The sequence below is a fragment of the Calliopsis andreniformis genome, chromosome 9, assembly GCF_051401765.1.
Source record: "Calliopsis andreniformis isolate RMS-2024a chromosome 9, iyCalAndr_principal, whole genome shotgun sequence".
Classification (NCBI taxonomy): domain Eukaryota; kingdom Metazoa; phylum Arthropoda; class Insecta; order Hymenoptera; family Andrenidae; genus Calliopsis; species Calliopsis andreniformis.
This window is the reverse complement of record NC_135070.1, coordinates 10,249,719-10,275,586: the sequence shown is the minus strand read 5'-3', so window position 1 is coordinate 10,275,586 and position 25,868 is coordinate 10,249,719. Positions and strand designations below refer to the sequence as shown.

The 25,868-nt window shown below is 39.7% G+C and overlaps 1 protein-coding gene across 5 annotated transcripts in view; it reads left to right on the top strand.

Moving 5' to 3' along the window:
* Positions 1 to 25,868, top strand: part of Wat (worker-enriched antennal transcript) — a 41,908-nt gene that overhangs the window by 10,830 nt on the left and 5,210 nt on the right. For 2 of the 5 annotated variants that reach the window (XM_076384587.1, XM_076384590.1), the window contains exons 1-3: positions 9,369 to 9,564; positions 21,427 to 21,556; positions 24,992 to 25,090. In XM_076384587.1, coding sequence (XP_076240702.1) covers positions 9,550 to 9,564; positions 21,427 to 21,556; positions 24,992 to 25,090 — 244 coding nt within the window. In that variant the 5' untranslated portion in view covers positions 9,369 to 9,549. Of the gene's footprint in view, positions 1 to 9,064; positions 9,194 to 9,368; positions 9,565 to 21,426; positions 21,557 to 24,991; positions 25,091 to 25,868 lie in introns of those variants that run through there. The other 3 variants (XM_076384589.1, XM_076384591.1, XM_076384588.1) reach the window with 2 other exon arrangements.

The following is a 25,868-nucleotide window of genomic DNA, read 5'->3' as shown; positions in this document are numbered from 1 at the left end:
ATATGTATAGCAGAAATTGGTTTTGCCATATTTATTAATTTCTCGGTAATAGCCTTTGTTTAATTAATCTCGCAATTCAATAATTGATTCCTATTCTTCTGGTCACTCGCACCGGAGTTTCCAGCAGTCGTGGATCGTTCTGGCGATTCTCTGCAAGATCTTCCTGGACTATCTTGAAGTTCCCTAGGCTACCCTGGACCACTCTGACCAGTGAACAACTTGACCATTGGTCAGACATATTTGGCTTATTAGCTGAAGTTTTAGACTTCATCTAAACCTATCTCCCTGTGGGTTCGCGTTAGCCTGTCTGCCTCTAAAATTTTTAATTATTTTTCATTACCACCTCTACTTCACGATTCGTATTCATCGACTTTATCACTTACTGTTTGTTGGTATTTGTTACTAATTTCTCAGATTTGTCCATCGACTCTCCACTCTATCCTGTATATCATCTGTAGTTCTACACTCCCTCAGTGTACCTTTTCTTGATAAAAGCGAAATTTCCTTTGCCAACAATTACTAACGGCGTGCTATTAGAGTACTTCTTTCGAAGTTTACCACTGGGTTCTATAATATGATTTCCACAGACTCGATTCCAAACAGTTTCCCAAGACTGTTAAGCTGTCAACCCTTGACGAGGAACTTGTTTAATCAAATGCAAAATTACAGTCATCATCCGAAGGTTTGCAGTGATCGCTGCGCACACAGTTACGAGAATGTTGTAAGTGTTCAAAGGTGGAGCGCACACTTAATGGAATTTACTGTTACGCAAATTTAGACGGGTCTAATTGGCCTCTCGATTTTCTCGAGAAAATTATTCCGTCAACCAGAACGACTGAACGCAAAAATGTTTTTACTGCCGAAGTGTCCGTATGATTATTGCGGTAATATTTGCATTCTCAAACGTTGCATTATTATTTAATAACTTCCGCACTCTTTCGATTTCCTTGCCGAATTTTTTACAAATTTTTACTATTGTCATATATATACTGTGCTTTAAATAATATTTAACAAACAGGAATCACAGTGAAAGTAAACGAAGTTAGATTCGTGGAAGTGGAACTTGATGCACGCAACATAGTTACCCAAAAAATTTTCAATATGTTGCAAGGTACTTGTCTTAGGAGCTAGATGACAGGAAACAGGATGAATAAATAACTATCACAGGAACATATCGAGACAACGTTTTCCTTTTTCGAAACCAGTCTTGGTTCAATATTTCCTGCATGTTGGTCCGTGTTATTTTTCGTTTCTCTTTATGACTTGTCTGACAGTTCACGCATCATAAATCGTTCGCTGTTAGTAAAAATTCGAGAAAGATTTTCTATGAACACTCTTGACTTTCTCCCAACAATTTGTGGTCATAATTTCGGTAAAAAATCTATGGATTCTCTGTGGCCTATGTAAATGACAAATAAAATTCTAGTCACTAGTTTCCGCGGAGGCACGTGGTGCGAATGGTCTGCAAACGCGGTCGCATAACACGCGGGAATCAGGTTATCTTGCTGCTACCTCGGTCTAGTCGCGAGCCCTGAGACATCGTTACGTCAGCAATTTGATCATCGCCAGGACTGCTTAACATCGAATAAGATTATGAAATTTATTGGCAAGTCTACTCGACGAGAAATTTTGTTTGTTACGGCACTGCTAACGCCGAACTTGCCAAATGGGTTATTCTTTCATCAGAGAAGCTTTTACTTGTCTTTTAAGTTATACAGTATAGTTTGGAAAAGAAGGCAAATAATGCAGAGTAACATAATATATAGAGTGTTAGATAACTGGTGTAAGAAATTTTATTTGACACCAAGATAGACGAAATTGTATTTGAGGCCTTGTTTCTGAGTTATTAATTACTGAGGATACGCGCGAATTGTGTCTGACTCGGGACTTATTCTACTGACTTCGTTATGTCTGATTTTGACTACTGCACGCTAGCAGTAGAATAAGTTATGCGTCAGACGCTTTTACAAATCTCTTAAAATTTCTGACACCTGATATCGAACATCCTATATTATATTCGCTAATATAAGTAGAAATAATCAGCCAGTATAAGTTGGTAAAATTAATCTTGAACATAATCACTTCAATATTAAATCAGAAGCTTATTTTAATAAGATATTTCTCAATCTTTTGATGAGATCATTTTTCCACAAATATAACACTTCATATTTCGCGATAAATTAATAATGTTCATCCTCCTCAGTTAACATATCCACCAACAAGCAAAATGTTTGCTCCATTTTACTTCTTTTCCGTAAACCTTCAAACAACTCTCAACTCGAATCAGTGAAGTCAAAGAAATCAAGTTAATCCATTCAGTTTAACCACTGCAGTCGTACAATTTAGACGTCACGCCTATCCTCATTTGTCGAGCCATTACATGAAATCATTAGAGGGCGCGAGAAAAGATTCGTTTCGAAGGTTGAAGAGATCAGAAGCTTTCTTGGAACCTAGAGTCACGCGAGGGGGAAGGAAAGATTGTCTAACGAACCCGTTGCACGAAGGTAACTACATGACCTCATAAAAATTGCATTCGTATTGTTAATTGCGTGTTCAGTGGGTTGCACCGCCTTCCGAGTAACAAACCTGCAATTTACTCGCTGCGTCACGCGCATCGGACGTCCATGAGCTGAATTCGTCTGCAACGGAAGCTAAGAAACGTGCACTTCCGGCGGTGGTGCGAGAAGTTCACGAACTCGATAGATCCTTCCGGTATTTCCACGAGAATTCTTAATAGCCATAATCTCAATAAATTTCTTATCCTCGATCTCCTATAGCAAGCAAAGCTCTGCAAGTATACATTGTTTGCTTCGGGTTCCTTGTCGGGGATAGAAAGTTGTACAGGACTCTGACTCACTCTATGATTCGCAACCGGAATATAATCGTACGACTGAGTCTCGAGCCGTGAACGCCACGTGTTATGGTTCCGGGACGCGAGTAAACGTTTCTATAAATTACGCCAAGACGAATCTGTCCTACCAAGAATCTCAGTCTACTTGGTCGGTTCAAGGACGGTCAGGCTTCACTTCTCTTTTCTTCACAATCTGGCTACAAATGTCTGCAATTTTTGTAAACCATAGAGCTTACAGTATTGTAGGTTTCGAGCGATCCTTGTACTCAAAATCGCGAGCTAAGACGCTGAATGAGACGATGATTTATTACGATCAGTGTAGATATTGTCTCAAAGCTGTTAATGGAGCGTGACGTCTAGTTCAGTCATAGGGATTTCCTATTCGCGTATAATTAGATCGTTTGAAGTCCGAAGATGCAATTAAAGCCTCGACAAGTAGAGCAAGAGACGGTGTATACAAAATCAGAATACAAGGTGTTCCTGGTTGCCTTCTGCGCGACCTGGAAAACTTGGATAAAATTCTTCCGCGTGACAGCTGGACGCAAATGACTTCTAGTGCGCTGGAGGTCCCGCGTGACGATCGGTAATCGTAACCATTTACATACTCCCGATCGATCGTTGTTTAATCTTGACGTGGAAAAATATTTTGTCAATGACAACTTTTAATTGAACCAGTCCATCGGCGATGTCGCGACGAGGACGACTGTACCGTTACAGAAACTGGCTACGAAGATGATAATAGTCTTGGATGTAAATGGAGTTTAATAATAGCCACAGAGTTTAACCAGTGTACGAAGACACAAGTTACTCAATCAGTCTTTCGTTCATCATTTCATTCATCTGGCGTTCGTATTTAACATTTGTACGAACATGCAAAAGCTGCTTATGAAACTTCGAGTTACCAAGTCTGTGGCGAAGTTAGATGGTTACTGGAAGTAGTTAAGTCATTAATTCATGAGAACTACTTAACGTATTTAATTAGTTGTATCAGTTGTGTGGTTTGAAATGATTAACATAAATTACGTAACTGTGTTAGCATTTTTATTAAGATAGAAACAGAAATTCAAATGTTATCATTATTTAGTTAATAAAGACCGAAAGAATAGAAGAAGAATCGTGAAAAATTTCAAGAATGTACGTAACTTGCCACAACGCGAGGTCATTAGTTTAATTAATTGCGGATAAATTAAGTTATTTTAATCGTAGTGCTCGTAACTCAAACAAATTACACAGTGGGACATTAATTAAGGCCATGGAGTCGTCGTTGAAATTCTACTCCTTCGGCTTTATTTTTTTCCAACCACGCTCCAGGAATGACTAAACCTTCGTTAGACTTTCATAAGGATCCTTAGTGATCATCCGCACAATTAATTTTCCAATTTTACGAGGATACGTCCCACAGTAATTGCACAGTCCACTGTCAGCCTTCATCTTTTTTATTTCTTTGTCCCTCTTTTCCTCTTCGTCTCTGTTCTCTTCCACTTGATTAAACACACCAATTTAATAGCAGGAAAACGAAGTGAGATCGAATATCGAAAATGCAATGAAGGACAGCTGCTCTTTAGGACAATCCTGGTCAACCAAGGTCCAACGTTCTCTTTTGATCTGACAGATCAATTTTTGGAGAAAGGACAGTCGTGTTCCGTATTACCTTACAGTCTCCTGAACTCCAGAAAAAAAAGATAAAATCTTAAAAAATTGTAGAATCAGAAAAAATGTCTATTCACTTACATATCTTACTCCTGGGTACCCACTCAAGAGCACGAATCACCGAATCGTATCCCACAAGTCATTTCTCGCATGTTCAGGTTTCAATTTACTCGCTTATTATCCATAATAAAGTGTAATCAGGCTAACTTGATTTATCGAATATAGAAAATTCTGGTTACACAAATTTTTCTCGTGAGCTCAGCGCAATAGTGTAAAAGCAATAGAAATTAATGCAATGGAAAAGTTCAGAACACTCTCTCGGCTCATAAAATTTAGAATGCAGTTAATTAACAATCCGCTATATAATGCACAATTTAATGTTAACGAAACGAGATTTAACTAGTTCATAAATATCCCAACACAAAAGCAAAAATTTTGATAACAGGGTAATTAAAGTTTAGAAAGGATACACACTTGACTGTGATGAGCGAACGCAAAAAGTGCACGGCGGCAAAGGTGAACGGTATGCAAACGATTGCGGAGAACAGGTTTGAGAAATAATTGCTCACGTGAGTCCTCGAGTGCTCTAGATTCCTAGTAATAAACAGGAATACTGTTTACCTTTGGATACTTGTGTCACAAATCTTGCAAAGGTTCTCTAATTCTTGAAATTACACGATTGCAAAATAATCGAGAGGAAATAAGAAATCTTGAAGCATCCACGAGTCCATTAAATTGCTATAAACATAGAGAATTATTTTCCTGATAGGATCAACGATTGCGTAGTAGAAAATTCGTAGGAAATAACAAGGCAGATACACTCTAAAAGAAGGATATTCCATGCCCTTGCTAAATGGACCGAATTTAGGATATCCAGATTGGCCGAACATTCAAGGATCAACCTTCCTCCTGTGCCCCTGATATTGGAAAGCACCAACAGGTCTCCTTGCACCGTGTCGTGGCTGAAAGCACGCTAATTATCGGGTTAAGGTCGACGATTCCATTTTTGACGAAGGTCGAGAAACCGACGAGACCAGTTGCACGTTACCCATTCGTGAGCCCTTTCTCGCAAAATCCTTGGATGATGATCCAGATGATAGCTGAATGGGAAGTGAATAACTTGCATTACTTAACTCATTTGCGTTAAACAAGTCAAATGATGCGATTTAGTTAATCCGTTAATTAGCGAGTAGCAAGTCAGATGGTTCGTTAAGGTTCTTTGAGTTACTCAAGATTCATTTACTTGCAATAAAATTGTCTAAATCTTTGGAAGTTTCTGAAGAAACTTAGGCAACTCTCAGCACCGTATTTTATTTTATCTCTTCATCTTACTTATTTCAAATTTAATGATTCATGAGTTCGGCGTTATTCACTCCCTCTAACTATCTCTGAAAGACTGAATGATGTCACCTCGCGTTGGTCATCGATGCAGTTCAATATTGAATATTCTAATTTTCTTCGGTCCAAAGTAGTGCATAGCCAAAGCCTTGATCTACTTAAAGTTCACATGCGATTCCTAATCTTGCTCTCTGAATTTCATTGTAGTAAGGGACAGATATGCTTCGTACCTGATTGTTCTTTTCATCCCATGGAAAAAGATCATCGAGGTCCTGAGTCAATGATCAATTCCAATTCTATTAACGACGTGCACATGCAGATGTTGCGTGGCCTTGCATCAGTGAGGCGATCGTGCGACATTACGCGTGCAAGAAAAAGGCTTGCGCGACGAGATTAGTTTTTGCCACGGGTAATTTCCGTCTAACGATGCAAGATACCCTGTTTCCCTCATCGCGATAATCGTCGTCAGATGACACTGATTTATTCCTCACGCGGGATTCTTCGCCGGAAATTATGCGAAGTTCCGTGAAGCCGAATCGCTATCTCGTAGGGTCTGTTCGATTAATTACTCGGCTAAACGTAATCGTAGACGATGTTTTACGAAGAGAATGGCGAGAGTCGATCTCCTCGAGGACAGTCAAAGATCAGGGAGTTGCTGTCTCTCGAATTTTATGCAAAAAGTGGATCGAAGAGCGTACGGTAGTGTTCGAATTGCATAAGTTACTTTCAATCGATCAGAGAAACCACCTGCCTTTCGTAGAAACGTCAAATTTTCTTTAAAGGCACAAGAAACGCGTAGTGCTACAGGGAATAATTCTATGTAATCGAACAGTGAAACACGGAAAGCAATCGAATATCTAACATTAAATAGAATGCTTTATTAAAACGAAAGCAATTTCCTTTTTCAATACTCCTGAAAACCTTGCTATGAAGAATTTATCTTCCGTGGAGGCGGGAATTCGTTCGATTGCCCAAATATTTACCGACTCCCTCTTATTGACATTGCTGTAGACGGTCAAATATCGGAGTCTACATCGAGAAAGAGAATTTTCTTGGTCGAGGGTCCTACGTTCTCCATTCTTATCGTGGAGATCGGCACGTCGCAGACCAGTGAACCAGCTATCTGCTCGCGAAAAATTATATTTCATTTGGAAGATGTATACGTCATTCAGAACAAATTATTTTATTAAAAATTAAAACCTTCATTACCTTCTGCATAAATTCGAAATATTTAATATAACAAAAATGAAGATTCTGAAAGTGTATTATAACTACCTGATTTTTATAGTAACCAAAAAATTACCACAATCCATTTACCATGTCTGTCTCTAGAATGAATGCTATTGTAGGAGCTGCACATAACTATAAATTGTCCCATTTGGGACAAAGGGGAAGCAACTGAAACAGCTGCATTCCAGAGCGACGTTTCTAGTTCCTATTTTCGTCGCATCGCAATATAATTTTGATTCAGTTTCGGCAGTGTTTTGATAAAAATCTTCGCAAGCCAAACGTGGCTCTTGCAAACGTGCTTGACGTCATTAACTGCAGTTACAGATCCGGATTCCTGTCGAGAACATGGTAGTGTAATCGTTAAGAGCGTTCTTAGGATATGCTAAACTATTTTAATAAAGATCACGTAAGTAATAGAAGATAATTATATCTTGCGACGACAATCGTCCGGGATTCTGCGTTCTTGATGACGGGGACGTGTTCCGTTGTCTTTTTCTTGCACTGAAAGCGTAGTGACACGTGGACTTAATTAAGTACGTAAATACCTGATATTTGCTATTGAGTCATCAGTTAAAGTTAAAAGGGAGGTCGGAAGTAATTTATGAAATGTTTTAAGTTTTGCGAAAAGAATTTTTGTTGAAGTCATATGATGGATTTTTTTCAAATTTAACCCTTTTGTGTAACATGTTTAGGGTGAATAGTATCTTTATATATTTTTTCATGTTTCTACGTTGAATACTATGATCGAATTTAGACAGTGATGAATAAGTATTTATGTTGATATCTATTTGTCCGATAATAAGGGTTAGAAATTTTAGGGGCTGATTCTACAGGGTAAAATAGAACAAAGATAGCGAAATTGCATTTCAGGCTTCGTTGCAGAGTTACTAATTGTTACGAAAGCACCTAAAGTGTATGTGTAATATGTCTGACTTAGAACTTATTCTACTGGCTGCTGTGTCTGACTTGACTGATGTACGTTGGCAGTAGAATAAGTTCCTAGTCAGACACAGTTCACGCCTCGTAATACTTAATAACTCTGAAACGAAGCCTCAACAGCGGTTTCGTTATTCTTGATTTTCTTCCTATTTTAACATATAGAATCACTTCTTAAAATTTCTGATATTTTATTGTCGGACATCCCATATATATCTATGCTCTGTACAGCGAAAAAGCAAGCATTTAAGTATAATATTGTGAGAGACATAATTGAGGTATTGACCAACATCGAACTAACCCCGTTATTCGAAAAAAATCGAAAAAGTAGGTAATCTGAAATCTGAAATTTCGTTATAATAAATTAATGTTACTAACTCAATTTCAAAAAAAGTGGCTCAATCCACATTAGCACTCAATGTCTTAATTATATTTCACAGAGAATAGTTTTACAAATATTTCGTCAACTTCACTCCCACATTATTCAATCTACCATCGATACCCCTTCCACTTCTATTCTACTTCCCCTGAAAACATGCTCGAAGGCTATTGTCATAAAAAGCACCCCTAATGAAGCGTCATCAAGCTGCATCAGTCCACTTCTCGGAACCTCCTGCCCGGCGATTTCACAAACCCCACCATCGATCGAAAACCAAAAGAGACGCAAGGCAGCCTCGCGTTCCGTGACGATTTCCCCGGAGCGATCGCTCCGCGGCGATCGGTCGCGTGCTGTCCTCGGAGGCAGGGGTCACCTTGACCATCGTCAAGGGCCGTTCTAGGGGGGCTTAGATCCCCGATGGGCCGCGGGGTGGTGGCGGGAAAAGAGCCACCGTGGCCTCCAGCGACGACATATAAGTCCCAGGAACCCCCACCTCGCGTCAAACGATCCCGACACGGCGAGCGCGGCTCATACACCTACGATACACCTTTTATCGGCACCGTTTCAGTCGAATCGGGTCTACCCGTCGTCCTTAGTGGTGCAGGAGGCCATCGTGCTCCCTTCCATCCACCGAGATCGTGCCCTGCCTGAAGAAGGACAACTCACCACCATTTTCCTCCATTCCGCACGCGGAATCAACGAGAGATCACCGCGGCCCCTCAGTCGGCGTCCGACTCGTTCGCTGTGTAAAGGCTGCTTCGCCACGCGGTGTCTGCTCCACGGATTCGCCAGCCAGAAGCATGAGGATAGTAAGTAGAATTTCGCGCGGGCAAACGCTCGATAGTGAAAGAGGGATAGGCGGCACGGAAGAGATTCGCGATGGGAAAGGGAAGTTTTCCTACGGGCCAAGGCGCGATTAATTGGAGAGGGGGCGGTGAAATCGGTGGGGGAGACTTTCGCGAGAGTAGATAGCGCGCTTTTGTGGCGAACCAGCTCGCGGGTCTGTTCGATCGATCGCTCGGTGTGCCTTACGCTCGTGTTACTCTCGCACATGACTTCGTGGACGCGAGCATGCTGTGCCCCTTTCCCGTACGTCGGGAAATGAGGTGTTCCATTCAAGGAAGACGCTGGTTGGACGGATAAAGGATCGTCGCTGGAGTACAGGATGGCGCTCTTTCAAGTGAGAACACGCTTCTGATTAGAGCTTTCGCTGTCTGAATATCTGTCGTTGATTCTTAGCGACAAGTGTTCACTTACATAGTCTCCTTGCGATTGTATAAGTAAAGTCAGCTTGAATAAGTAAAATTAGATCTAGCGTAGATTATCTACAGTTCCAAGTTCTTGTTTCTCATCAACGGAGCATGGAGCCTAGTATCGTGGAAATTAACATTCGTTCAGGATCGTTGCGAGTACTTTCTGTTTTCTCTGTTTCTTGCTAGTGACCTCACTTCGTTTTATTAACGAGGCGTCATGAATTAATGCACGTGGTGGTAAACCGTGGATCGCGAAAATTAGTTGGTTAAGAGTGGCTACTTAAGTTAGAAAAGCTTTCACGCGAACTTTCTACGATTATCTATTAATCTTAGATTATCGACGCTCTAATTGTCTCGCTGTTCTAGACCATTAATTTTAAATCGACCCTTCAGTCTGTCGTATCTGACGATAACATCGGTTTTTAGAAAACTGGGAGCAGTAAAGCTAATCTTCTTCGTGACCGCGTAAAAGCGTGCAAAATGTAGGATTCACCTGCTCCGACTTTCTACTTCACGTTTCTTTGAACTTTGCATCGCATAACACGGCTGTCAGCATCTCTCCGTGAACTCTATCTACGTGTCGATCTATAGTCTCGATGTAATTAGGTTTGCAGACGATATTGCGACAGTATATTAGTCAATAGTGTGCTGCTAGTTGTAATTGTGACAGGTCGAAGTATTGTGCGATTTAAGAAAAAAGTTTCATCGTGTTAGCGGTTTTTGTATGGTAATGGTGGGTGTATTACGTTCTTCTCAGCTCTATTTCTTCAGCATCTAATTTTGTTGAAATTTTACATAATTCGTGTAATGGTATATTACTTAAATTCATGAGATACACTGATGTAAACTTTGAGAGTGAATAGACATAAGGTTTTACTTTCTTCTGTGATGCAGTGATGTAATTATTACGTGTAGGTTCGTATAAGTTAAGATCTGAAGAAGGTGAAATCTTAAGCTTCTTATCAAATTTTTAATGAATAACATTTCATATATCTCGTATATTACAGTACACAATATTTATCAATTATATGAAAATTTGAACAAAATCAATGACCCAGATCTCGTATTCTATATTCTACTCGTAAGTGTTGAAATCCCCCATGTTTACAAATACTTCTCCTATCAAGATGTCCCACATTAATTTATTACTTTCCATTTTTCAAATACTTTTGCTTTCATCACTATTTGAAGTAGTCTCGCCTCAAACTTTATCGCCAACATCTTTTTTCTACAACTTCTTCATCTACAGAAGGAAAGAAAGTAGTCACTAGCACGTTATAATAGCAGTCATTATCAAATTAGCAAGTCCTTGACACTCATTTGAAATAACAGTCCGTGACTCGGTCAGACAGGAAAGAGGCTGGAACAAAAAAAAAAAAATAATAATAGGAAGAAGTTGAATGGACTTAGACTAGCGTCGAGGAAATCCTGAAACTCGTTGGGTTCATTCACGAGAACGTAGCCGTCGGCGAGACAGGTCCACGTCCTTGCCCGGGGCTGTCGCAACCTTTGCAGCTGAACGCGTCCGATACCAGATTGCTCGCGCATTATGTAACATATATAACACGCTGCAATGTTGCCTGTCAGGAAGACGATTCATCGTCACTTATCCGTTTAAATGAAGAAAATTCCTGGCTGTGATTCATCGAGTCGGTTCGCGTGGCTTCGGGAAAAGGCGGTGTCTACGCGAAAATCAAATTAAAATGCTAGTTTTACATATCCACGGTTTACAGAACCGTGTAATTCTCCTGCCTACTCATTTCTTTTTTCTTCTCAATCCGCCGACAAGAAAACGACCATAGCTCGTTACGGTCACCCGAATCGCCCCGTCTGCCTGAAAAATTCGCGCACGGGGTTGCGCAACGCGATTGCAAACGACTCCGCTTAATTTCTTCTGCGCCCTTTTTTCCGCGAGTCTGTTCACGGAGTCACGCACGAAAGACAGTATTAAACAGTCGTTCTAAATCGAAAACCTCCAACACTGGTCACGCGAGCTGAGATTCGATGACGTCTTACGAAATGATCGGTGAGGGTATTAATCGCGAATGAGTAGATTTGTATGAGCGACGCGATCATGTCTGATGATAGACAAAGTGGTGCTCGATACGTGAAACATGGGGGACACTTGTTGAAATTAGTAAGATTGATGGGAATAATAATCGGAATAACACATGGCGTTTGTGTCTGTCATTCTTATCTAAACTGATAGCATTCTTTGGGTATGAAAGTATCCGAGTGACTATTTTCAGTGATCGTTATGTGAAATGTGTCCAGTAACACGCGCGTCGCGGGCACTTTTCCAAGGATTCGTCTCGAGCCGATCGACGCGGAACAGGCGAAAACTGGTTATGCAAAACTTATTAACTGTTGGAATATTTTGCAACGCTGTATGCTTGTCCAGAGAGAGTAGTTTCGAACTAATACTGAATTTATTAGAGATTCACTAGGTGCATTGCGATTTGTAATAACGATCACGAGTTCTTCCCTTTCGAATCGAAGAGGGGATACTACAACCATGTGACATTTCATATTTTTCAATTCTAAAGTAGGGTCTAAGTTCTCGTTGAAGTTGTTTCTAACACATAAGATTATTTTGTCATGGATCTGTTTTTCTATTCTGTCCTTAATTTTAAAAAGTTTATGTTCATTTGAAAGCGTTCGTTGATACTTGAAGTTATGTGTTATAAATCGACAAAGTTTTTCACAAGAAAGAAATTTCCTCGATTCCCTGAACGATTCATTGGTCTACATAAATCGTGTTTAGCGTCGCGTGCTCCTGTACGATTAGTCATACAGCTGAAAGCCCGATTTCATCGTCGTTTTGTCATAGTTTTGTTTTTCCATGTCGGTGAATTGTAACATTTGTAACTGTTCCTCTTTACTCATAAATCATGTTGCTGCAACCACGAAGAAGCTATAGTTCATTGAAACTTGACAGTAGACCCAAAGTAATTACAAAGTAGACACATTATTATTACTATTAAAGATAGCAATTCAAAAAAATTCATAAATTTCAGATTTCCAGATTTCATTATAAAACCTAAAACCCTATATAGGTCTTAAAATGGCCCTTGGGTTATTATAGTTTTTGTGACCTGTCTCCTGCACTGGGAAAGTACTTGACAGAGAAAAATGGATCATCCATTTTATTTATCTTTTAATCCTTGTTTATCTTATCAAAGAACATACCAGTTGCTAGTGAACGGTGGCAATTTTCAGTCACTTAGCTTCGATCGGAGAAATGTTGTTGCACTTTTCCCTGTGTCTGTCGAACCGTGACGACACGTGCAATCGGAAGTGCCCTTCCCTTTCTTGAAAACGAGTTTAACCCTTTCACGTAGCCAGGTGACGTAATAGTATCGGAGCACGCAAACGATGTCCGAATTAATTTATTCCTGCCTATTTCCGCAAAACTAGAAATATTATATCTTAAACATAACATTTGGCTCCTTATTTCAACTTATCGAGATTATAAACTGAAATAGTGGGTTAGTGAATGAGAAATTGTTATTTTAAATAAGGAAATTCAGGCACAGAATTTCCTAAGCTGATGTCTTTTGATCGTAATAAAATGTAATGCATATGCAATCGAAGTCTGAATGGTTGACCATTTTGCAAGCATGACACGGCAAGGGTCTCAATAGTCACGTGCAAAAGCGTTCCACTTTCTAATTATGAAGACGTTCGTTTTCTAGCACCTTTGGCCCTGCCTATTTCGCGCAATAATTGGCTTATCGCCAAGGACACGATTCCACCATGGTGATTGCGAGAATAGGGGAAAAAGTAGGATAAAATCGTGCTTAGGGATGCATACTTTCACTTGATGGTACAGTTTTGTTCCTAATAGAAATTTTCATAGAATATCGAGTTAATGCAAATGAATTTCCTGTTATTCTGTTTCCTTAAACACTTACTTCAAATGTTTAAACATAAATTCTTTTATTCTTTATAAATTCTAATTTATTATGAAGGACAAAATAATGTTTCAACATTCTTGACCACTATAAATTCAACAAAAATTCATTTAGAAAACTAGAAACATGGTCCAAGAAGAGTTTTCATCTTCGTAGAAAGAGTGCATCGCTTGATCACGAATCGTACAGGTTTCACTTATGATATTTCGCGTCGAACAATGGTCCTTTGTCTCTAGTTGTACGTATTTTCTTAATATCTTTGGAGATCGTTACGCGAGCATTATACAATTTCCCAGGGAACATAACAAACTTCATGCTGGTTTCTGTTTCCTTGGGTTCGAGCTACGAATTCCGTGACGACGATAGAGGTTTCTCCTCGTTCCGGTGGCGTCGTTTTGCCTTAAGAGGAACTCCGTCGAATTTCCTGAACGACCGACCTCGATTATCACGCTTGTCGAGCATTTGTACCGCGAGGTTGCGAGAAGGACGCTGTTCGTATTCTAAGAAAAATCAGTGGACTACAATTCCCCTCTCTGCAGTTGTTGCATTTTCTGTAAAGTTCACTTAGAGTGGTAACTTAAATTTCTATGCTGCAGAACGTACCTTTATCGAATTATCTTCATCTCGATTTCTCTTCCAAATTTTGCATTACTCGAAGGCTATAATTCTTCCAAAACCTAGGTGTAACTCTGACGAAACGAGACCACCTGCATAAAGGTTTACTTATAAATTTTAAACAGTGGAAAAGGTGTTACATTGTTGAAGTTTTTATTTTGACAGAGTGCATTGTGCAAGCTGAATGCAACGGTGCAATCGACGCACCTTGCGCATTATTTTGTATTCGATGTCGAAATTCAATTATTGCGTTGTAAATTTGTATTACAAAACTTTGGCAAGCGACAAAACGTCAAATTTGGTGAATCTGTAAGCTTCAGTTTAGTCTGCAGTAAAATGATTATAATTAATGGAACTTCATTCGTGTCGTGCAAAATCGTGTCGATATTTAATGTTTCCGTTTTGCTCCGTTAAGTATTACAGGCATCTACATTAGAACGATTTTCTTTTTCGATTTGAAATTTGAGAGAAAGGAAAATAGGAAACTGGTTTGGAAAAGAATTTTCCAGGAAACGAAATTTTAGGTTTCCTACTACTTTCATATTTAACTTTTCTGATTAATGAGCTCACTCTACTCTGCATTGCAAAATATTTTCAAAAATGTACGATGTAGGTGAGTGTTAGCTTTCTCTCGCAATTAAAATCTACTTATAACGAAATACGGTCGAATAACACGTTTCAGTTCGTTCTGATTTTATAATGATACCGAAGAACAAGTAAAGAGATCAATGCATTAAAAAATAGTTTTGCTGCAGGACCTTTATTTTATGATCACCGTCATACACAGCCGTCAGAACTATCATGGAGCAATAGTAAAAGCGAGCAGATAACATTTTTCACAAGCATTATGTGGGCGTGAACAATAGTGTTCACCAAGTGTACTTGCATGTACATTCCAGTCCTCGTGACAAAAGCCTCTGGTGCTAATGAACCGTTCCGTGCCCTCATTGTCAACAAGCCGATAACTCAGTCAGGCTCCCGTGGATACATTCTTCAGACCATCCAAATACATTCATACACACGAATACTACCTCTAAAAAAGTTCAGAAAATCAGTCAGTATACAAGGTATTTCTGAGTAACATGTACAATCGGGCAAGAGGTGATTCTTTATGAAAAAATAAGAAAAATATAAGGAATAAATTATTTTCGTTTTTGACTTAGTTGGCGAGATAATCAGGTTTGCAGATACGTATTTGTAACTAAGATACGATTCACTCAGAGATATATATCTTAGCCATAAGTGTGTATAATATAGAGCGAATCTGCAAGCTTGATTTTCTCGAAAACACAGCAGAAAACGAAACAAATTTATTCTTGATATTTTTCTAATTTTTTCATCAGGAATCACCTACCCCCTGCTTGTACATGTCATTCAGAAACACCCTGTATAATTCCCCGAGTTAATCGAGAAACTCCTTACCTTTTTCTAAGAGGAAACGACAAACGAGGAAGAGAATTTTACTTTATCTCATCCCAAAATCTGAACACCGTTAACCGTGTTCAGAAACAGGGAAAACTCCAATTATGCCGTAACGAATGAATGTTCGAGTTGGAACATTTCCTGCTGTAAACCCTGCTGATGGATGTTTTTCTTTCAATCGTCACGAAATCGGCGTCTATAGGAAATTAGAGCTTTCCCTGTGAAGATCGCTCAAATGCTTCGCGTTCAGCAGTGTACATAGTCATCGATTACGCAACGACGCGTCCGGCTTCCAGATGCAACCGAGTTGCATCGACCGATATTAATGACGCAGAAGTCGGTTCAGGAATGGGTCGTTTCCTATGGCATTAAACACGGAAGTACTCTACTCTCTCCAAGCTGAATATTTTGCTACGCTATCTAACGAATCCAGCATTATGCACTTGAGACGCGTATGCACAGCGACGGAGAAACTCGAAACACTATTTGCAAATCATCGTTTTGACGAGGAATATGCCTTTCTCTGGTGTCCAGACGTCGATGTTCTCGTTCGCAGAGAAGCTGACTGTCATTGGCTTAAATTGAACAGACCAGTTGCAAAGGTTCCGCAAGGTACCAATTTCGATCTCAACTTTGACGGCTCTCGTGGCTTATTTAGCAATTACTATAAGTGACACAAAAGAGACGTGAATCGTGAAGTTGCTATTCGGTGAATTATGTCGATCGCAGACATCCAACAGATCCCGCGAATTACAATCGAGATCGTTATCGGGGAAAGTAATCGAGTCTGCTCCATGATCCGCTCGGCTAGCTCTGCCGTGATGTTTATCGATGGCTTGAGCGATGTAAGAACAAAACGGTTGCTCGCTTTCAGAGGCACTTTCGATTGCTCGTGTCGAAGAATGTCGAAAGGTATCAGAAAACGAGCGGAACTCTGTTCGCGGACGGTTTTGCACGGATTAAAGGGGAAATAATGAAACTTGTAGATCGGCGTGGAGTATTCATTGATTACTGAATAGAAAGGGAGTGGAAGTTCTTTTAGGCGTATTCGCAGCATGAGTGATTCGAATGTCTTGCTGTTTAGGTTTGAGAGAACCTATAATTCCTACAGTTTGATCAGATACTAGGGAAAAGATATTTTTGGCATTTCGCGAATGAATGATACTGGATTGTAGTGTACTATGACAGTCGTAGCGATAGGAATTGTGCAAACCTGAACCAACCTTTCACGATTTAGTTCCTTTAAGAGTAACGTAGTTCCTTTGACTATTACTACATCTTGCATTCTGGTCTCTAGAATGATCTAAATTCTATGGACTCCCTTTAGATACGAATTCCAGTCTCAAATCATCCCCTCTTCAGTACTACTGTAAAACAATCTAGAGTCCTCGTCTCAGCAAAAATATGTCGTCCCCTGAAACCTCTCATACCGCTATTTCTCTACGACTCAACAAAGCCCGCAAGAGTCCCCCTTGCCCAAAGGAAACTTTCCCCAATCCCCGAGGCTCAAAATTCCCATAACAACTCGACGTCCCCGTCAAAGTTCTCAATACAAATCCCCGAGTAATCCAGAAATATTCCTCTACGTCGAGATTTAGCTCTCTGAAACCTCGCCTCGACTTCCAGACACACTTACCACAGCATCAGACTACACCCATTGCATATTTCCCCTGTCACCGCGCAAGCATTCATCGAAAACTCCGTGGAAGCCAGAATAGTGACGCCCTAATCGATCTAGGCACGCGCGAAGTTGATTAATTCGCTGGAGGAAAAACAGGCAGGTTCTCTGGTTACTGCGGCTTTCTCATGTGTCAAGCTTCACCCTGCGGAGAATATGCAACTGTTTACATTTATTTCGCAACAGTTGCAGCATAAATTACTCATACACGTCGGACCTCTACGCTGGCAGCTACTTAACTTACACTAGAACCGCCAGAGCTACGCGCGATTCTCCTCGCATTCTGGCGTAGATATCGTCGCGGCGCGTGATCTCCCGTCACGGTGCACGCACATGTGTGCCGCGGTTTGTGGGCGGCCTCTTGCCTCTGTACCCACAACCGAACACTCTGCGTTCTTTCCTTCACGTTTTAGGCGGTGCACTCACGCCTGAGAACCTTTTAGGGATGGGTAATTGAGGTGTTACTTTTGGATGTTTTAACGTTGTGAAAGAATTAGTGCCTGCTTCTAAATGGAACGTCGTGTTCTTAATGATCGTCTGTTTCTTTGGAAGTAGTTTATGTTAACCCTTGAAAGGCGAATGGTTTTCGACGAACGTGAGAGACGAATGCAGGGTCACTTTGACACGTAATAGAATTTCTATTGTAAACTAGTTTTGGGAAGGAATTACAGTACTGCTCATACTAGATATCTTGTACTGTCAAAGTGACCCTGTATTCGACGTACGAGGGTAAAGCTGGGTGCTGAATAGCTTCCAACGAAACATGCTGTTCTGAGTATTAAAGTGTTGCTTGTAGACTTAGGTAATTGGATTTATGATTGAATTGAAATGTTTGAATTTAGTACATCATTGAACTGCGTCCTCACATCTATAATCACTATAATCAAGCATCGGCTATTCCCGCGGTAATATCGATAATGGAGAGCGTCCTTGCATTCTCCCCGTTGCCTCGACCTTGCTTTCGCGTTTGCAAGGTTTGCGTAACGATCTTCAAATCCCTTCGGATTACCGCCGCCAGAAATTCCTTCTAAAAGTCAGTGAAAGGTTCCCATTACAAAAATATATATATCGAGCATGTGTGAATTTCGTTTCACGCCAGTGGTTTTATATTTTTTTCAATAATCCCTCGGCGCAAGGAAAAAAAGAAATATAAATGCGCTTCAAGGAAAATAGTGATAGTATCTTGAAGAATGTTCTGATCTTTTCGCAGCTACTGGCCAGTGGGGTGGAAATTACACGGTTGCAAATTTAATTGAAGCTCCTGTCAATCAGCCAGGACCCCCAGACTTCCGTAGATATGTTATTAAACTCTGCTTTCTGGTTCAGTTAATTTCCCTTGAAATTGTAGCAAGGAACTTTATACATGAAATACAGAACCTGTGTTAAATAGACATAGCGTGTTAGGTGGTGTAAATCCTGTAATATCTGTGTTCCGAGCGAAGTACAACATGATAGTTAGTAGCAACATTAGTTTACAAACTTCACTACAACTTGCCTCATCATTCACTCACGTAACAATGTTCTCAGATTTAAGCGTTCTTGCAGCTTCCAAGCCATTGTAGTGTCTAAAGAGAAGGAACCTACGACAAAGTCATTTCCATATTCGCTTTCTACGTAGTCTATATAATATCCTTGAAAATCGCAATGACTAACTATTGATCTATGGTGAGCCATACTGAGTGTTAGAAATGACTATCGATGCCAGCAATATTGCCACTTTTACTATCGTTACCATCGTTATCATATCATCACTCCGTCGTAGTTACTCACGATCTTGGCAACAATTAATCGCCTTGACATTGCGACAGCAAGAAATCGCGTGACGATGACGTGGCGTGGTTTACCTTGCTTTCGATACAGAAAATCGATGGAAGAGAATGAAAGAGCGTGTGCAAGCGCGCAGAAACGATCAAGCATGATCTGAGCGTACAATTATTTGCCGACTCGAGGTTCGTTCCCAAGTCTGTAACGACGATGGAATCAGCGATGCGCAGATCGTAAAGTGGCATAACGATTTCATCAGATTTTACGTAGTGGGTGGCGCGAGATGGAATTGAGAATATCTTGTCGCGAGATTCGATTCGTCTTTCTCCACATCCCTTCGCGTAAACGCGCGAACCAAATTTACGACCCAAAGTCGATCCTCGAAGTCGGAAGCGTGCGTGCATTCGCGTCGCGAAAGAGTTTGCGTCATCCTTTTTTAAGTTTTCTTTTCGTCTGACATTTAGGGCGACGACAACCATCTGAGAATATTTATCGTTTTCCTGGAGAATAACGATCGGGGAAAGAAGGATGCAACGTGTTGTCATTTCGGTGGATTCTTGGAAAGAAGTAATTAAAAGTTTATTTCCCCTGTAAAAAGGGAAAGTGTCCTGCGTGGATACTTATAGAGTCGTAAGAAACGAAATTATGGACTGGAATAACAAATCGTGAAATGGATGTTGTAAGAAATAGGCACAGAATAGAATTAATGAGTTCATATACTATGTTCATATAATGTGTAATAACATTTGAAATGAAACAGGTATTAAGAAGAAACTCGAGACTATGATTTAAGGGTACCTGCTTACCGTCATTGAGATCACTGGCCGTAGAATCACTTTCGAAGGGAATGTTAATTGAGCAATTAAAGAAACGAAAGAACAATTAAACCTTTATTCCCGCTATAAAAAGGGAAAGTGTTAATATTTTAATAGAGTTTACCTAAAAATCTCGCGTTGGCATCTCCTTCGTTTTACAAACTAGATTTCAAGCCTTCCAAATCGTTAATTACGATACGAAACACACTTTCGCCAATAAATATTCACGCGTCAGGGGTTCAAGATCGATGACAGCTTACCGATCCGAGAAGTCAATTAAATCCCAACTTCGGGACTTCGAGAAAATAGTGCTCCGTGAAATGGCTCCAAAACTACCGCTCACTACGTTCGACGTCGTATTTTATCCCTGTTAATTTATTAAGTAACATTTTACGAGAAGCACGTGCTTGGAGCGCACAGCGAATGGCAGCGAACGGGAACTTTCGATTGAATAGAAATGTTGTAGTGAACTAACGGGCTTTAAATGAGAAACTTGAACGCTGATTTTATTCGACGACTATAGGCACATAAATTCTGATATATTGCCGACTGGCGAGTGAATAGATATAGAATGTATATGACATTATAAAAATCAATGCACACTTCGTCTGTCAACTGTACATGGTGACTGGGAACAAAAGGAGTAGAACTATTTTGAAACATACTTCGAAATTCTAGAAACTTAGTTATAAATATGTATCATATTGGGGAATCTCTACAAAATTTGCTACATTGGTAACTTTTTATATTAGTTATATTTTTCTGAGTTACCTTTGTATATATTTTTACACTTATAGAAATACATTGACTAGAAGCTGAGTATCCTACGAAATCGTACCTCAATATCCTTTCATTTCATCACACCCTGTACGTGATACAGCTATATCGTCAATCATGCGATCGGAGTTACCATTTCACAGTTACGAACGTTTTCGAGTGCGTGTAACGAAGCACGTCGCGACCCATTAATCATTTTTCGTTGCTGTAAACTAGAATGTGCAATAATCGCAGATACGCTTCCGGTTCGAGAGGGCTCGACCTACTTTCGAATAGTTTCCGCATTAAATCGTCGCGATTGAACCCTTGGGACGCGTGATCGAAGTCATTGTGTAATTCAAGAGAAACTAAACAACAAGAATTACGATTTTGAATCTTCGAGAGGCACTTTTTTTAATTTCGAAATCGAAAGTAAAAGCGAAAGTTAAGAGTGTGTAGTTTGACAGTTTCAAGCAGTAATATGTACGTGGTCCTTGATGAACTAATCAACAGACGAAACTCATCGAATGTAATTTAGTGTAAATTAATAGGAGGATTGTGCAAAATGTTTTTTTTCTAGGAGCTAGTGTAATCACATGTGGTTTCAACATATGTAGTAGTTTCTGAGAATCTCTCTACTTAACACTTTAGTTTTTTTATCTTTCATAAGTTTCTAGCTTTCGAAATATGTTACTACAATATTAAAGGTCTATTGGGCGTCCAACCATCTCTGGCAGACATTGTGTCTAAAAAAATTAATGGTAGACCTAAGTAGTAGATGAAGAAAATCAGAGATAAAATAACAAAACGACATTTCCATTTCAGACAATTCTGGTGTCCTTCGTTTTGCTCGTCCTGGCGATGGCTTCTGGCCAGGACTATAGTCAACTCTTCGCTGGATTCGGTCCTTACCTCAGGCAGACAGCAGGGATGCGAGATCCTCGATCGAATAGGGGTGAGTAGAATCGTCGATCGTTGTTCTACCCTCATGCGTCATTCAAGCCCATTTCAATTACGTTCACTCGTTTAATCGCGCGATAATCGTCTATTCCCATCCACGATCCTGTCAGGAACATCCACCGTCGCCAGCATGCAAATCTGCAAATCCACAGAGTAATTAAATTCTGTTCACATTCTCGTTGAATCTTTGTGTGATGGTGAATGAAATGATTATCTCAGGATCGCGAAATCGAGCGTAGAAATTACGAGTGGAGATAGAAGGGGGAATAAACTGTCGTTGTACTCTTGAATATGGCGATTTCTTGAACAACGCTCTTACCGGAACAGATTTATAGGTACATGATAGACATTTCTTGAAAGCTGACGATCTTGATTAGTATAATACGCTTGCTGAGAGAAGAAAGTTTGCTTGAAAGTCTATTGGAAATATTTGAAACTTCTGGTGTTGCGTCAATAGGAAAGTTTTCTAATTATCTAGATAAGAAAATCATTCATGTTCTGAAATCTCTTCATATTTTTTAATGACTACATATTTCATATAGTAGGATCTCAAAACTCGTCATTTAGAAATCGAAATTAACAGAAGACTTCCTTCTAGATTTAATAAAATTCACATTGCCATAACTGAAAAAAAATGTTCCTTATTCTTAAACAAATTTTTTAGTAGTCACCATAGATCAAGATCTGGCTAACAAATTCAGATAGTTCTTAATAAAGAAAATATTCCAGATACGCAGACTTTGAAAACGACACAATACTATCTTCAATGATAGCAGTCCCTATTGTACCCTATTGTCATTTATTCTAACAATAAGACCAATTCTGTCGATTTGACATTTACTGTGTATCACGTGTCGACGCATACGTAACCAGGATACGCGATTCTTGTGATCGAGTGGAACGCGGTTGGAATGGGTGTCAAGTTCAAACTCACCTACAATAAATATCACTGGGAAAGTGGCGCTAACAAAATGCTGAGTTGTGCTAAAACTGGTTGATACGTTGCTACCTTCTATTAAGTAATTTGTTCGGTTCAGTGGTATGCGAACTTTGCATGATGAAGTCGTAAAGAATCCATTTGATATTTGATTTATGTTTTTCTCTTTCGCTTGGCTTACTAGCTATTCTAATATTGTTGCTGAACTCGGTTGCAGAGTTATTCACACATGGAATCTATACTTACATATGGAACTTACGTTTTATGAGCACTATAATCGTAGAATAACTTTAGCATCACATATATGGAATTATAAAGATCTTCTACGTGGTTTTTAAGAGTAATAGTGATTCGACGAAAGTTAACAAATTATCTTACATTAATAATTAGTAGATATAGTTATAACAAAGTAGTTATTTATTAGTAAGACTTCTAACTACTAACTTGAGTGAATTTCAACTGCAACAAATACGGTAGCTTCGATCAGCAATCACAGATCATTCACCTTTTGTAATTAAGCAGAACGATCGGTCAGGTGTAACCTGATCAGGTGTGCTCGATTAAGTGTTGTCTGACCTAATGCTGAAATTTCGCAAGTGTTCTATGACGAGAGTCGACTCGAGTGTATTGCAAACAGTTCCTCAGAACAAGTTTTATGTTATTAAAAATGATTATCCTAGCAATCTTGATGACCCAATGCGAGCGTCATTAATTTATAATCGACTATGTTGGAAATTACTTCCCGGCTGGGAAAGGATTTTCACTGGCTTTCCTTGAGAAATCACTCTCCAAGACAACCACAGAACGAGTTGTAGATGACGCATCATAGATCTTGGGGGTGTAAAATTGCGGATTTTGAATTAATTTTCAAGGGCACTTCGAGATAACTCTTTGCTTATTTGAATATAGCCTTTGTTGAATACGGAAGATGTAACGTTATCCTTCGACAGAAAATACCACAGTAGTTAAGAGTTAGTTACAGGTTAATACTAGAAGAACATGGAAATAAGATAATATTTGATATCAATTAAATCTGAATCTTAAATAATGCGTCATCAGTATAAAGTATAACAAAATATTTTTTGCTTTAGCAATTAGCAAGATTAATACTTACAAGACTAATACTTCTTATCCCAAGTAGAATATGAATAAAAACTGTGGCAATAAACGAAAGGAATCATAATGACCTCATTTAATCAATAACTAAATCTAATAAAACTTCACTAAATACGATTAATTTCTTTATTTTCCCAAAAATATCACTCGAATGTCCCAAGTAGACGTAACAATAATAGAAACTGTGAGTCACGAAGGCATTGATAAAAAAAGAAGCGTAACAAACGGTTGGACGATTTAAGTCCTCGCGGGGGTCCACCACCCGCGAGTATCGATCTCGGTCGTCGCTGGGTAATGACCGTGAAGGCCAGACCTCGATCCTTGCGTAAATGATTTCACAATTGCGGAACGATTTGTTCTGGTAAACCGATCCACGATTTGCTTACGCCGTTTCGATAAAGATCGTTTCGTCCCAGCAACCGTCGCGATCTCAAGAGGTCATCAGGGTCATAGTAAACGAGTGCTCGCGTAGTTTCATTGATATTGTGGCTGTCGGCTGTCTACGTTGGATTGGGTAACGCAGAGTCTTGAATAATCAGTTTTGATAGGTCGTTGCCGAGTTGGGTCGCATTCATTGGACCGTGTTTATGATTTTTCGTAAATGGTAACGCTCGTGAGACTCAGTTCCTCATTAAAATGCCAGCAGCGATTGAAATCGGCGCGCTGGAAATGAAAACGCGGAAAGGTGGCAAGGCTTAATGGGAAGCTTGACGGACGACGTTTGATGTTTTACGTCGTGTCTGATGCAACTCGTGGGATTACGATGTCGGAGGTATATTAATCAGAAGGATTCTATTAATATTCTGTCTTGCATGGGAAACTTGTGAATTGAAGAGTTACGCTGTCTGATGCTGGGTGTTGCATCGAAGTTATAGTTGTTTTGAATAGAGCACTTGTTGAGTAACTGAACTCATTCTGCAATAATCCTGGGATTCTGTGTGTGCACATGCTCTGTCTGTCTATGAAGAATGTGTAAACTTGCTTACAGAAATATGTGAAGCCTCTAATCCTCAGCTATTTGTCTTGCACTCTCACTTCTCAGAGAACTAACAGCTTGACCTAAAACTATAGATACACCTGTATTGCTATTTCCAAAGTCCTTTCAATATTTATGAAATGCATAAAAATTAGTTTTAAGAACTACTTATTGCTCTTCCAGGTTTCAAGTAAATAGAAAACAATCATGGATTTCCTTTCTTCTACACTCTCAATCCCTTAGACCCTAGACACAAGAAATCCATCCCACATTCTAATCCATCGACATGATAGAGTTCCCAAATAAATTGAATTTTATTTGAATTTACATAAGCTCTCCAGCGCAGGCTGATCAGTCTGAAATTCTCTAAAGTTGCTGACAAAAATTGTTTGTGCCCCCAGGTCCAGTATTGTTCCCGCCGGGTCCCGCGCCGAACAGCGCCGACACCAGCGGAGTGATAGTGGGCGCGAGCGGATATGGCTTCGTGCCACCCAACCAAGGTAAATCATCGATCGGATTCTGAACAGTGGGGAAATATAGAGCGCTTTTTCTTAAAAAGAAGCGATACTCGAGGGTGGGGGCAGCAAAGTCAGCGAGTCTGCTCTTAACACGAACCACCAAAGACACTCACTGAGGCGAGGAGTTCTTTTAGCTGGGGTGAGACTAACCCCCGGGCACTGTCACGCTATCATGTACAATTCCACTCGTCTCGTCCCTGTGCACCTAACTTGTGAATAAAACACTATTTATTTGTTGTCACACACATTAGATCACCCAGCCAGTAACCTATGTCCCTGTTTACCACTGACGCGTTATCGTAGTGTGTACGACTGAGTGACACGGCTGTGATAAATATGTATTATAAATTAGCAATGCTGTGGTGTGTGTGTGTGTGTCTTTTTGGGTTGGCATTTGTTCGGTATATTATTTGCGGCTATGAATTGATTTTGATTTTAATTTTATTTAAATGCATTGTCATAATTGATCTAGAATTGACAAATTGAACAGTTCAAATTTTTTAAGAAACCGGAGAGATAGTCGCAAGTAACAGTTGGTTACACATTTCTTCAATAACGAATAATGAAATTCATAGAATAACGTCAGTTCCTGTATAACGTCATCGGATGATACAGGATTCGATCGGAGGTCATGTTCGATCCTTGAATCACTTCCTTAACGGGTCATCTTGTTCATGATCATGAACTCGTCGAGGACGACGACTCCCTTTCTCTCTTTCACTTGTAACAAATGCCAACAACTTCGTCGAAAGATACTCAG